Source organism: Tenrec ecaudatus, chromosome 1 (genome assembly GCF_050624435.1).
Source record: "Tenrec ecaudatus isolate mTenEca1 chromosome 1, mTenEca1.hap1, whole genome shotgun sequence".
Taxonomy (NCBI): Eukaryota; Metazoa; Chordata; class Mammalia; order Afrosoricida; family Tenrecidae; genus Tenrec; species Tenrec ecaudatus.
Window position 1 is genome coordinate 63,277,470 of NC_134530.1, and position 13,005 is coordinate 63,290,474.

General features: G+C 41.5%; 1 protein-coding gene across 1 annotated transcript; it reads right to left on the bottom strand.

The window, feature by feature from the left end:
- Positions 1–1,772: 1,772 nt before the first annotated feature.
- Positions 1,773–11,940, bottom strand: GJA9 (gap junction protein alpha 9). Its single transcript, XM_075529461.1, is given in 8 exon segments — positions 1,773–1,871; positions 1,874–2,035; positions 2,037–2,231; positions 2,233–2,416; positions 2,418–2,479; positions 2,481–2,533; positions 2,536–2,724; positions 11,928–11,940. Coding segments are annotated over 8 exon segments (957 nt in total).
- Between the last annotated feature and the right edge of the window lie 1,065 nt (positions 11,941–13,005).

The following is a 13,005-nucleotide window of genomic DNA, read 5'->3' on the forward strand; positions in this document are numbered from 1 at the left end:
AAATCTACGTATAGCCTCCTCCCTGGGGGATGGACAGCAAAGAAGAGGGTGGGGGAAGATGTCAGACAGTGTAATATGACAAAATAATAATTTATGAATTATGAAGGGTTCATGAGGTAGGGGGGAGTGGGGAGGGAGGGGGAAATGAGCAGCAGATATTAAGGGCTCAAGTAGAAGGCAAATGTTTTGAGAATGATGATGGCAACAAATATACAAATGTGCTTAACACAATGGATGTATGTATGGATTGTGATAAGAATTGTACCAGACCCCAATAAAATGATTTTTTTAAAAGCAATTTCCTAAAGCTACGGTCTCTACAAAGAGAAAACTCTGGGGTTTCTCAGGTTAGAAATAACCTTGGTCCTTGGCTTCACACTTGAAAAAAATTCACTCTGAAGTCAGTGAGTTTCTATAAAGAATGGAAGGAGTTTAGTTTGACACCGGCACCCTCAGGGCACTTCACACCCACGTGTGGAAACCTGAGGCCAGAGAAACTGCAGAACAGCAGAAGCGGCAGCTGGAAAAGAGGGCAGTAGACTAGAAGTGTCTGGCTTTTTAGGGACCTCCGCTGGGAGGTGTGGTCCACAGTACTGGTTGAACCCATTGGCTTGGCCCAAATTGGGTCCTCCCCAGTGTACTGGCTTCCTGTCTCAAAGGTCTGAATTTGTGCATGCCCTCTAGCCTTATGGCTGGCTGCGCTCGCCTGATTCTATGCAGCAACCTCTTGTAGGGGTGCCTTGGCGTAGAGAGAGAGACAACTCCTTATGGGGTACCCTACAAAAAATGGGTTCCAAACCATTTAGCCTCCGTTTTGAATGTGTGATTTTTCCTAAAATCTATTTTCACACATTCTGAAGGGAGCTGTAAAAAAGTAATCCTGATTTGGTAACTCTGAATTGATTCCTCACAGCTCAGGATTATGGCTGTTTTTCTCTTTCTTAAGGTCTCTGGGAGTTTGTGTTCAATTGCTAACCTAACGTTTGGTCCTCTGAACCCACCCAGAAAGCACCACAGAAGAAAAGATTTATTGGTCTGCTTTCAGAAAGATCATGGCCAAGAAAACTATCGAATCGTTCTGCTCTGTGATACATGAAGTCACCATGAGTGACTTCTACTCCATTGCAATGGGTTTGGGGATTCCCCCCTTGCCCCACCTTTTGAAATGGGTTTCCAAGTTGCCTGTCTTAATAGCTGGTCTTCAGAGCTACCAATGGCCCTATTGAGTCCCTGTCCAATCCCCACTCGGCCACTTTTATGAGGGTGTAATACTCAGAATGTCCAAAACCCAAGTACTGTTCAGTTCTGAAGGTCACCTATCAAATGAGCAGGCCTTCAGCAGGTATACACAGAGACTCGACTCAAAGTACAGCTCCCCCATAGAATGGGGCAAACCTGGGATGTCAGTGAAAGGAGGAAGGGCCCTGATTGGGCCCTCTTCAGATTGGCTCTTGAGATTCTCCGGAAGGTGTAAGCTCTGATTGGAGCCTCTGTGAAGGGACCCCACATAGCACTGCATTGGTATCCGGTTGGCTGACAGAGGAAAAGTGTTTGGGGCGACTGCCCCCAGTTGTTTGCTCAGTCTGCAGAAACACCTCTAGCATTAGGTTCCTCTCACTGTTTTGTCATCTCTTCTTTCCCGCCCAGGTGATCGCTGGTTTCTTTCCCAAATATTCCTAGGTTTCCTTCATTGTTGTTTGAGCTGCAGCGTACTGAAGATGGCTCCGAGCAGTACTGCTTACAGGCATCTCATTAGAAGTACAGTCTCCTGGTCATCTGACACATACTGCGCATCGTGTCCTCTGATTATCAGGATCTACCTGAAATGCAAAAGATTAATTTAAACTCACATACACTGTTGTGTGTATTGTATTGCCTTTGTGCCTAGCAGCTTCTAATCAGGTGCAGAAAGGAATCACTTCAGTGAATTCGCAGACATGGTCTTGTATTTGGCAGGATGCTGTTCTGACTTGTTTCCAAAGAAATCATGATGCTCATCCTTCCATTTACATAGGCCCCAAGGCCCTCCTTTTAGTCTTTTTAAAACCTAGTTGAGGAATTTCTAGAACATTTAAGAAAAGTGAAATGGGGGCTAAGTAATAGAAATACATCTTTACTGTTGGCCTTGTGATGAAACAATTCTGTTTGGCCATGGGTGGCCATGGCATGAACAGAGGCGCTAAGTAAAATCTCCGTAAACTATACTTCCCCATCATGAACCCAGCTTCAACCAGAGGCAGAACTCCTGACAATAGGAAGCACGGAAGTGCAAAGTAAGCTTCCTCTGAGCGGGCCTTTGTTTCGTCTTCTAGGCTCAAGGTGACAACTCTGCTGCTTCAGTTTCCTGCTCCAGTCCACCCATCTTTCAAATTCACGTCCCTCCAGTTTGTTCCTCGACTGAATTTTTATCTTCTGCGTCTTTCCCTAGAACTCTTAGTTGGTGCCAAGCATGGCCCAGGTAGACCAGGGATGGAGATGATGAGGACACACATCACCTGTAGAACCCAGTTTTGAATGAGGGAGAGAGATACTAGCTATAGCATGTATGTCCCTAGCCCCATTGTTCTGTGTCCCAGATGAAGCCATACTGCTCATCATTCCAGAGATCTTCAACTGCTACACGCAGGACAAGGATTCAAAGTAGGACCAGGATGGCAAGCCAGATTGTTCCAGTCATGAGGTGGGTATAAACTTCCTCCAGAATCCCTCCAAGGAAATTGCAGACTCCATATTTATGTAGTCAGCCATCTTCTTTAGGTCTGGTCCCATCAACTAGGAGACAGGTAGATTCTTCCATTCTAAAGAGAGTGCTGCTTCTTACAGCACACCTATGGCCCAAATAAGAACAAAGCATCACTCTTTGGGGGGGGGGGGGGTGTAAGAGCCATAGAATCGACTCTGATTCACGCCACCTTAACATTGGGAAATGTTGCACAGCCCTGCCCCAGTAATTGGTTACCAAGGAGATACTTAAGAAAGTCAGGAATTTAAAATCACTCATGTTTTAAAAAATAAATAAAAATAATTTTTAAATCACTCATGTTTAGACCTAATAATGCTTTTTTTTTAAATAGTTATATCTGAGGGAGGGCTTCAGAAAATGGAAGCGTTCTATAAAATCTTTTTATTTTTCCACAAAATTTTTAAGATCAGTTTATTGGGGACTCTTACAGCTCTCATAATCCATACATAACTTGTATCAAGCATATCAAACATATACATATGTTGCCATCATTTCCACAAATTTTTTGAAGCCACCTCATATTCTCTACTATGTGGGAAACAGAACCGGGAAAAAAAGTGTATGTGGACAAATGCTCTACACTCGTGTTTAACAAGCCTGGAGGCCAGGATTCTCATGGAGGGAGGCCTTCAAGTGTGTGCGGTAGAGATGTATCCCAGTCACATTCTCCTGAGTAAAAGTTATTCCCCGTGACAGCCCCCATAATAATGCCAGTTTTAAGGTGCTAAGCGCAAGCACATGGCTGCTTACTGCACCCTTGAAGGTTAATTGCTTGAAGGCTATCTGACAAGGTTATCTGCCATTGACAGCAATCAGACTCTCTTTTCTGTTCCTCCCTTAGTAGGATAAGGATCAGAGATTGTTCCCCTGGAGAAAAAAGCTCAGGGGCACTGAAGATCAAGCCAGCTCAGAGGTGACCAAGGTTGGTCAGCCCTCTTAGCAATAGTACCCACCCAACTCGTTATGTATATACCTTCCTGTCACATGTATGCCTCTAGTACCTCCCCTTCCTATTGCGTGCACACCCCTAGCTCGTGCCCCTCCTGTTACGTGTATGCCTCTAATTCAACCCATCCTGCTATGTCTGTGTGCTACGTGGCTTGCGTGCCTGAGTTTGTATAAACTTCTGAGAGAATACACGACTCCCCCTCGCTCTGGTTCCAGTCTCCATGGGAGAGGTGAGCCCTTGCATGTCTTGTCTAGTGTCTCTTTAATTGACCCTTCGATTACACAGCCGCCCCTAGTACCCATTAGGTTGTGGAGAGGCTTCTTAAGTTTTTCTATTTTTTAAAAAAAGTTTTCTTACTTGCCTGATAGGAAATTTGTTCTTTGGGTTTTTTTAATGAGAGTTTTCCTAAACCACTGGCTTGATCCTATAAATCTATGAGTGAAGGTTATGTCATCGAAAGTGCGGCCAGAATTCTGATCGTGAAAGAATACATGACATACTTGGGATATGTTCTCAGGAAGAAAGACTTCACGCGTGGCAAAGTGGAGGGCCGAGAAAAAGAGCGATAGACCCTTCATGAGATGGACCCACAGAGTGCTGTAACATTGTTGTCAACAGAACAATGTGGGCACCAGGGCAGGGTTTCGTGCTGTGGTACACAGAATGGTTGAGGCGGAGCCCTCAGCAGCACCTAACTGCGTGGTAGAATGGTTAGTGGCTCTCGGGTGCCCCCGGTGTGCAGAGTAGAACTTCTCCATCAGGTCTCCAAGGCTGTGACCGTTCAGAAGCTGATTGCCAGGCCCCTCTGCCCAGGCACCTCTGGGTAGGCTTGCCCCTTTCAGATAGTAGTAAGTGCTCCACCATTTGTGCCACTCTGACACTATGTTATATGAAAGTTAGAGCCAAAGTCAGTGAGCTATAAATTTCACACACACAGGAAAACGAATTTGATAATTTAGCAAGATAAAACATTTAATAAAACGAGAGGAATTCAAACTAGCTCTTGTTGGAATTTTGATTAGTGTTAAAGTCTACTTTTAAATGTCTAAATTATGAAATCTTTCTGACAGATATTAAACCTTTCCAGAGCATCTCAGGAACATTTATGAACATTTATTAAAATCTTATTATGCTTTACCTGTATTTTATCACATTTATTATATTTCATCATGTTAAAAAGAAATTTTAAAATTCTCCATTATTTAGTTGTAAAAGAATGTTATCAGCCATTACCCAAAATAAAAGGACCATTGGTGCAGTGGTGAAATTATAGAAATTGTCATTACAAAAATATTTGATCTATTTAAAACATGGCTTGCTATTTTGGAAAGGGAGGTGGAGCACACTATAACAGTTTTATTGACACATAATCCACATATCATGTAATTCAATAGTTCAGTCATATCAAGGGGAGCTTTCATTTTAATGACTATTTAAATGGATTAAATGACCAGTTTTCATTTCTTAAAGCTTTGTACTGTTAATAAAACTCTCAAAAGCATAAGTTGTGGTTGTGTTTTTGATAGAGAAAAAATCTCTTTCACTTTATTTTGTTAATAATAGTTATGCTTTGATCTAACAATGCAAAAGACACTTTAAAATGTAAGCAAAATTGTTCACAATAGACATAAATTAAAACCAAAATCCATTGCTATCCAACACATAGCAACCCTATAGGACAGAGTAGAATTGTACCAAAAAGCTTCCAACGCTGTAAATCTGTACAGAAGCTGCCTGCACATGTTTCCCCTGCAGAGAGGCTGGGTGGACATGAAGTGTCAATCTTTCAGTTAGTGATCAAGTACTTAACCATGAAGTACCACCAGGGCCCCTTCATAAATGAGAACAAAAAATTGTTTATATTAGCTAACTAATGGTGCATCTACAGTGTGGTACTATGTAATCAATGAAAATTATAAATACTAATGTGGAAAAACAGTTGTTCAGTGAAATTCAAATAATAGTATGACTCTCAGTATTATATACAAAAAAGCCTAGAAGGAAATTCTGTACAGCAATAGCATTATCTCTGGATGGTGACATGATAATTGATTAAGTACATGTATTTATTGATAATTGTATAATCACAAAAGGAAATAAAGAGTTGTTTCATTGTTTTTTCCCCTGAAATGACAAAAGCATAAAACAAGAAAATTCCTGAACTCACTGCCATCAAGTTGCTTCTGGCTCATATAGAGTGTATAGGACAGAACTGCCACCAGGGGGTTCCGATACTGTAACTCTTCATGGGAGTAGACAGCCTCTTCTTTCTTCCCTAGAGAGACTGGTGGTTTTGAACTGCTCGCCTTGTGCTTAACAGCACACCGAGTAACCCACTACACCATCAGAGCGCTTCCTAAAAGCAGGAGCAGTATTACATAAATAATTTTTTTGGTGTGTGTGGTAGGTTTTTGTTTGTTTTTTTTAATCATTTTATTGAGGGCTCATACAACTCCTATCATAATCCATACATAAATCAGTTGTGTAAAGCATATTTGTACATTCATTGCCCTCATCATTCTCAAAACATTTGCTCTCCACCTAAGCCACTGGCATCAGCTCCTCATTTTCCCCCCTCCCTCCTGCTCCTTCCTCCCTCATGAACCCTTGATAATTTATAAATTATTGTTATTTTGTCATATCTTACACTGCCCGACGTCTCCTTGCACCCACTTTTCTGTTGTCCGTCCCCCAGGGAGGAGGTTATATGCAGATCCCTGTACTCAGTCTCCCTTTTCTATACCCTCCCTCGACCCTCCTGGTACCGCCACTCTCTCACCACTGGTCCTGAAGGGATCATCTGCCCTGGATTCCCTGTGTTTCCAGATGCTATCTGTACCAGTGTACATCCTCTGGTCTAGCCACATTTATAAGGTAGAATTGGGATTATGATAGTGGGGGGGAGCATTTAGGAACTATAGGAAAGTTGTATGTTTCATCGTTGCTACCCTGCACCCTGACTGGCTCATCTCCCCGTGACCCTTCTGTAAGGGGATGTCCATTTGCCTACAGATGGGCTTTGGGTTCCCACTCCGCACGCCCCCTCATTTACAGTGATAAGATTTTTTGTTCTTTGATGCCTGATAACTGATCCCTTCAGCACCTCGTGATCCCACAGGCTGATATGTGTTTTCCATATGGGCTTTGCTGCTTCTGAGATAGATGACCACTTGTTTATCTTTAAGTCTTTAAGACCCTAGACGCTATATCTTTTGATAAATAATAAAATTTAGATAATCTGTTATTTTAAAGCTTTTCAGCAAAAACATAAAATCTAGACTGTGTAGATACAGTACTGTAACACACAAAAGCAAAACATTTAAAACAACTCTTTCTTAATTGGCTAAAAACAAGTTTAGCAGAAACATTCCTTAGTTTAGGGTAACTCTGAGAAGCGAATCTTGGTCAGGGGAAGTTATAGCGCACAGTCCAGTTCTTCCTTTGCGTGTGGAGAACGCTGCCAGCTCTGTGCGGGGAGTGAGTCAGTCCTCTGGTAAACTGCTGGCCTTTGTTTATCTTAGCTTCTAGAACAGTGCTGCCCAATCGAGCATCCATGTTCCCTGTCTGATACTAACAATTACATTGTAATTGAAGGTCTCTTCAGAGTTAGTGACTTGATGGATTGGCATGGCAAGTAGCTACTTTTCAGATTAAATGCAAACATTTCTCCAGAGGGCTAATACATTGTTGTTGTTGTTGTTGTTGTTGTTGTTAGGTGCCATCAAGTTGGCTCTGTCTCATACTGATCCCTTTGCACAACAGAACAATACACTACCTGCTCTTCGCCATCCTCACAGTCGCTCCCATGCGTGAGCCCATTGTCGCAGCCGCTGTCATTCTAATGGTATATGTGTAGATCTATACACATGTCATGTCTAATTGTATATGTGCGTATATATGTTTTATATAGGAATATTTTATGCATATGTTAGCAACTCCGGCACCTCAGTGGTTAAACACTCGGCTGCTAACCAGAAGGTAGCTGGTTCAAATTCATCAACAGTTCTGCAGGAGAAAATGTGGTGATGGCAGTCAGTCAAGCCTCTGTTCAAGACAACCTTGTAGGGCAGTTCTGTCCCAAGGGGTTGTTCAGAGTCAAAATGGACTCAGCAGCACCCACCACCACTACCATCTATTTTTTTTAATTTTAACAATTTATTAGGGGCTCATACAATTCTCATCACAGTTCATACATATACATACATCAATTGTATAAAGCACATCTGTACAGTCTTTGCCCTAATCATTTTTTTCTCCTCTTTTCTTTTTTTACATTTTATTAGGGACTCATACAACTCTTATCACCATCCATACACCACTACCATCTATTATAGAATGTGGAATGTTTATATTTACACAGGAATTATTAATAAACTTTTAAAACATTCAGCCTCTATAGTCAGAAATACACATTAAAACTGAAGCACTGGTTTTTTATTGTCAAAATGCACACTCTTCTGAGATTTATAATACTTTCTCTTGTCAAGATTGTGAGGAAATTGTTCTCATATATGATAGATGAGAACATAAATTGATACAGCTATATAAATGGCAGTTTAAATCTTTCAAAATTAATATCGCATTTCTGCTTCTGAATGCCTCAAATAGTCATTCCTTCAGCAAAAACACTGCGTGTACTAGGGTTAGGGTGTTCACAGAGTGCTCCTGGCAGTAATTCATAATCAGCAATAATTTCAGTGTCCAAACAAGAAATTGCTACACCAGAGCCATCAAGTCAGTTCTGACTGTGACCCCAGGTGTGCCGGACTACAGCTGTGCTCCAGAGCTCTCCATGGCTCGTTTTTCTGAAGTAGATCACCAGGCCTTTCTTCCAAGAAACCTCTAGGTGGACTGAAACCTCCAACCTTCCTGTCCTGTCGGCAGCGAAGCATACTGACAATTTGTAGCACCAAGAGACTTCAAGTAAACAACAGGACATCTGAATCATTTGGCTTTAGACAAAAGGTTCCTGTGAACTCCCATAGAACGATCTTGTATCCCAAGTCAAGTGGTATCTTGCAAGTCAAGTGGTATCTTACAAGTCAAATGGTAGAACCACATGCATGCAGTGACCTCTGTCCTGTTAAACTTAGCTTTCTTTGGGTGCTCACAGGTAGAAAAAAGGCTGCAAGCATGCACACCAAACTGGCCAGCAGTGATCGCGAGGAAAAAGCCGGTTTGGGGCCTGGGATGTGACAGGGCCTTTTTCTCTCATGTTAAGTAAGTACTTGTTTGAATTTTTCCCCCCAGAAGCATATGAGGAGATCCCCCCATCCCCCAAAATAGAATTTATTTTAAAGCTATGTATTTAAACTTTTTTAAACAAAATAACGTTATCACCTTCAAAGTGCTCTCCATTACACTTAAGACATTTGTCAAATCTGCAATTCCATTCTTGAAAAACATTTTTCACACTCATCTCTTAGGATGGCTGACAGCACCTCCAAGTTTTTGTTTTGGTTTGTTTGTTTTTTTTCCTTACATCATCAAATTGCTCTTTTTCCTTTTTTTTAAACATATACATGTATTTCCATGTTTATTGTAATGATAATACAATTGCTGTTAATAAGTTGTATACTTTTTGTTTTGTTTTAATCATTTTATTAGGGGCTCATACAACTCTTATCACAATCCATACATACACCAATTGTGTAAAGTGCATTTGTACATTCATTGCCCTCATCATTCGCAAAACATTTGCTCTCCACTTAAGCCCCTGGCATCAGCTCCTCATTTTTCCCCCTCCCTCCCCGCTCTCCCCTCCCTCAGGAACCCTTGATAATTTATAAATTATTATTTTGTCATATCTTGCACTGTCCGATGTCTACCTTAACCCACTTTTCTTTTGTCCGTCCCCCAGGGAGGAGGTTATATGTAGATCCTTGTAATCGGATCCCCCTTTCCAACCCACCCTCCCTCCACCCGCTGGTACCACCACTATCACCACTGGTCCTGAGGGATCATTTATCCCAGATTCCCTGTGTTTCCAGTTTCTATCTGTACCAGTGTGCATCCTCTGGTCTAGCCAGATTTGTAAGGTAGAATTGGGATGATGCTAGTGGGGGGCGGGGCGAGGCGGGGAAGCATTTAGGAACTAGAGGAAAGTTGTATGTTTCATCATTATTATATTGCACCCTGACTGGCTCATCTACTCCCCGAGACCCTTCTGTAAGGGGATGTCCAGTGGCCTACAAATGGGCTTTGGGTCTCCACTCCGCACTCTTCCCCCCCCCCCACCCCGCCCATTCACTATAATATGATTTTTTTGTTCTGATGATGCCTGAGACCTGATCCCTTCAATACCTCATGATCGCACAGGCTGGTGTGCTTCTTCCATATGGGCTTTGTTGCTTCTGAGCTGGATGGCCACTTGTTTACCTTCAAGCCTTTAAGACCCCAGACTCTGTATCTTTTGATAGCCGGGCACCATGAGCTTTCTTCGCCACATTTGCTTATGCACCCATTTGTCTTACGTAATCATATCAGGGAGCTGAGCAAACAATGATAGGATTTTTTGTTTTGATGTCTGATAACTGATCTCTTCAGCAACTTGTGATCATACAGGCTGGTGTGCTTCTTCCATGTGGGCTTTGTTGCTTCTGAACTAGATGGTGTTGCTTCTGAGCTACATGGTTCATTTATTTTAATCATTTTATTGGGGCTCATACAACTCTTATCACAATCCATATATATCCATTGTGTAAGCATATTTGTACATTTTTTACCATCATTTTTAAAATATTTTCTTTCTACTTGAGCCCTTGGTATCAGCTCCTCAACCCCCCCCCTCCAACCTCCCTCATGAACCCTTGACAATTTAAAAATTATTATTTGTTCATGTCTCACACTGACTGATGTCTCCCTTCACCCACTCCTGTTGTCCATCCCCCTGGGTGGGGGTTATATGTAGACTATTGTGATCGGTTCCCCTTTTCTCCTCCCACCTTCCCCTTACCCTCCTGATATGGCTACTCTCATTATTGGTCCTGAGGGGTTTATATGTCCTGGATTCCTGTGTTTCTAGCTCTTATCTGTACCAGTGTACATCCTCTGGTCTAACTGGATATGTATGGTAGAATTGGGGTCATGATAGTGGTGGGGAGGAAGCATTAAAGAACTAGAGGAAAGCTGTATGTTTCATCAGTGCTCTACTGCACCCTGAAACTGACTTGTCTAAATTTTTTCTAATCATTTTATTGGGGCTCATACAACTCTTATCACAATCCATACATACATCAATTGTGTAAAGCACATTTGTACATTTGTTGCCCTCATCATTCTCAAAACATTTGCTCTCCACTTAAGCCCTTGGCATCAGCTCCTCATTTTCCCTTCCCTCCTCACTTCCCCCTCCCTAGTGAACTCTTGATAATTTATAAATTATTTTGTCATATCTTTTACACTGTCCAACGTCTCCTTTCACCCACTTTTCTGTTGTCCATCCCCAAGGGAAGAGGTTATATGTAGATCCTTGTAATCAGTTCTCCCTTTCCACACCACTCTCTAAATTATTTTTTAATACGTGATTTTTTTTAGTGTGAATTAGGGCGGGGTGGGGGCAACGCTTACCTTTCAGACCATCGACTCTGCGTTCAACAGTTCAACACCCACACGCCTTTTTAAAAATTTCTTATGATAAATATGCAAAGAACAAATCTTTTTTCAGTTCAACATTGTTACATGTGCAATTCCTGATATGTGGCCAATCGGCCTCTTTTATTATATTCATCATGTTACACAGCCATCATCACTTCTCTCTTTTTTTTAGGAAAATGTGAATTTTTTTACAGTGTTGTTGGAACTTCTACCTATCATGTAATTCAGTAGTTCAAACATACCAAGGAGAGTTGTACAGTCAGTACCTCAATTTAACACATTTTTTTCTTCCTTGAACTCATTATTAGTGTAATTTTTTAACCTGTGGGAAAAATATACAAAACATTCTCCAATTCAACACCTTCTACATGTAAATTTCAGTGCCATCAACTACACTCATTAATACACCCATTGCTGATATCCTTTTCCAAATTATTCCACCACCATTAACATCAACTCAGTGTCCCCTAAGCAAACTCTTCCTCCTTCACCCGTGGTAGCCATTGGTCTGCTTTCTTTTTTGTTTTGTTTTTTTTAAGTACTTTTCTTGATATAAAATTAATATATCATCTACTCCCATTGTTAAGTCACTTTTAAATGATTTCTATACCGATGATCACAATCAGTTCTAGTGCTCACTTTCATTGTTCATGCCCCCATTCCTCTCATCCTCCCACCCATCCCCCATAAACGCTTGCATCAGTTATTGGCTCTACTCACCCACTCCTTTGTTTCATAAACTGGGAAACTCAACAGGAACAATAAAAAACAAAAATTAAATTGTGGCAGTTAACAGTCTGTCAACTTGCAAAGGGGTGGAGTCTAGCCTGTCAATCAGGTCATAGTCAATGAGGCCTCTGTGAGGGTATGGCCTTCTCCTGAGGATTCTGGGAATAACTGTCTTCCTCCCTGGAGGTGGGACACACACACTGACTCTCTGCTTAGTCTTCCTGCTGAAAAGACACATGGAGCGATGGATCTGGAGCCCTGAAACTGGAGGAGCCATGCAGAGGCACATGCCAGCACTGAGATGCTTGTATTGCCACTGGATCCACAAGACTTTCCACCTACTGGCCTGTAATCTTCCTGCATTTGGCATCATTACATGTATGAGTCTGAAGAGGAGCTTAGAGATTGTTATCAGACATATAGGCTAATATCGTACTTAAGGACTTGATCTGGACTGGGCTAGGATGTTTTCTTAATATGCAATTACTCTTTGATATAAATTTGCCTATTATACTCATATGACTGTCGATGAATTTGTTCCTCTAGTCTACCCAGACTAATAAAAAAATGAAACAGAAAGAAGTAATAGTGATAAAAATGAAAGAAAAGACCACCAACAATATTTTAAAAACCAGAGAATTTTCTGACATGGAACACACGAGAAATATGTAAGCCTAGAACAAATTTAGGTTGGGTCAAGAGAGAGGTCGATTGGCCACATAGACCATAGTTTGCATCACCATGATCAAGTTTACAGTAAAACTGCTACAGCCCCTTGCCTGTAGCTAGAGGGACTCTGCCAGAGGCTTCATCTGACTAGATATTATCCAGATGGAATTTGGGTTCCTACTGCCCTCCAGAGTCTTCTACAAATTAGGTGTTCACAATTTAAGCTCTGATACTTTTCCCATCATCGTATTTGGATTTTATTGTCACAGGCTGGTGTGCTTCTTCCATGTGGACTTAATCGACACTTCACTTAGATGGC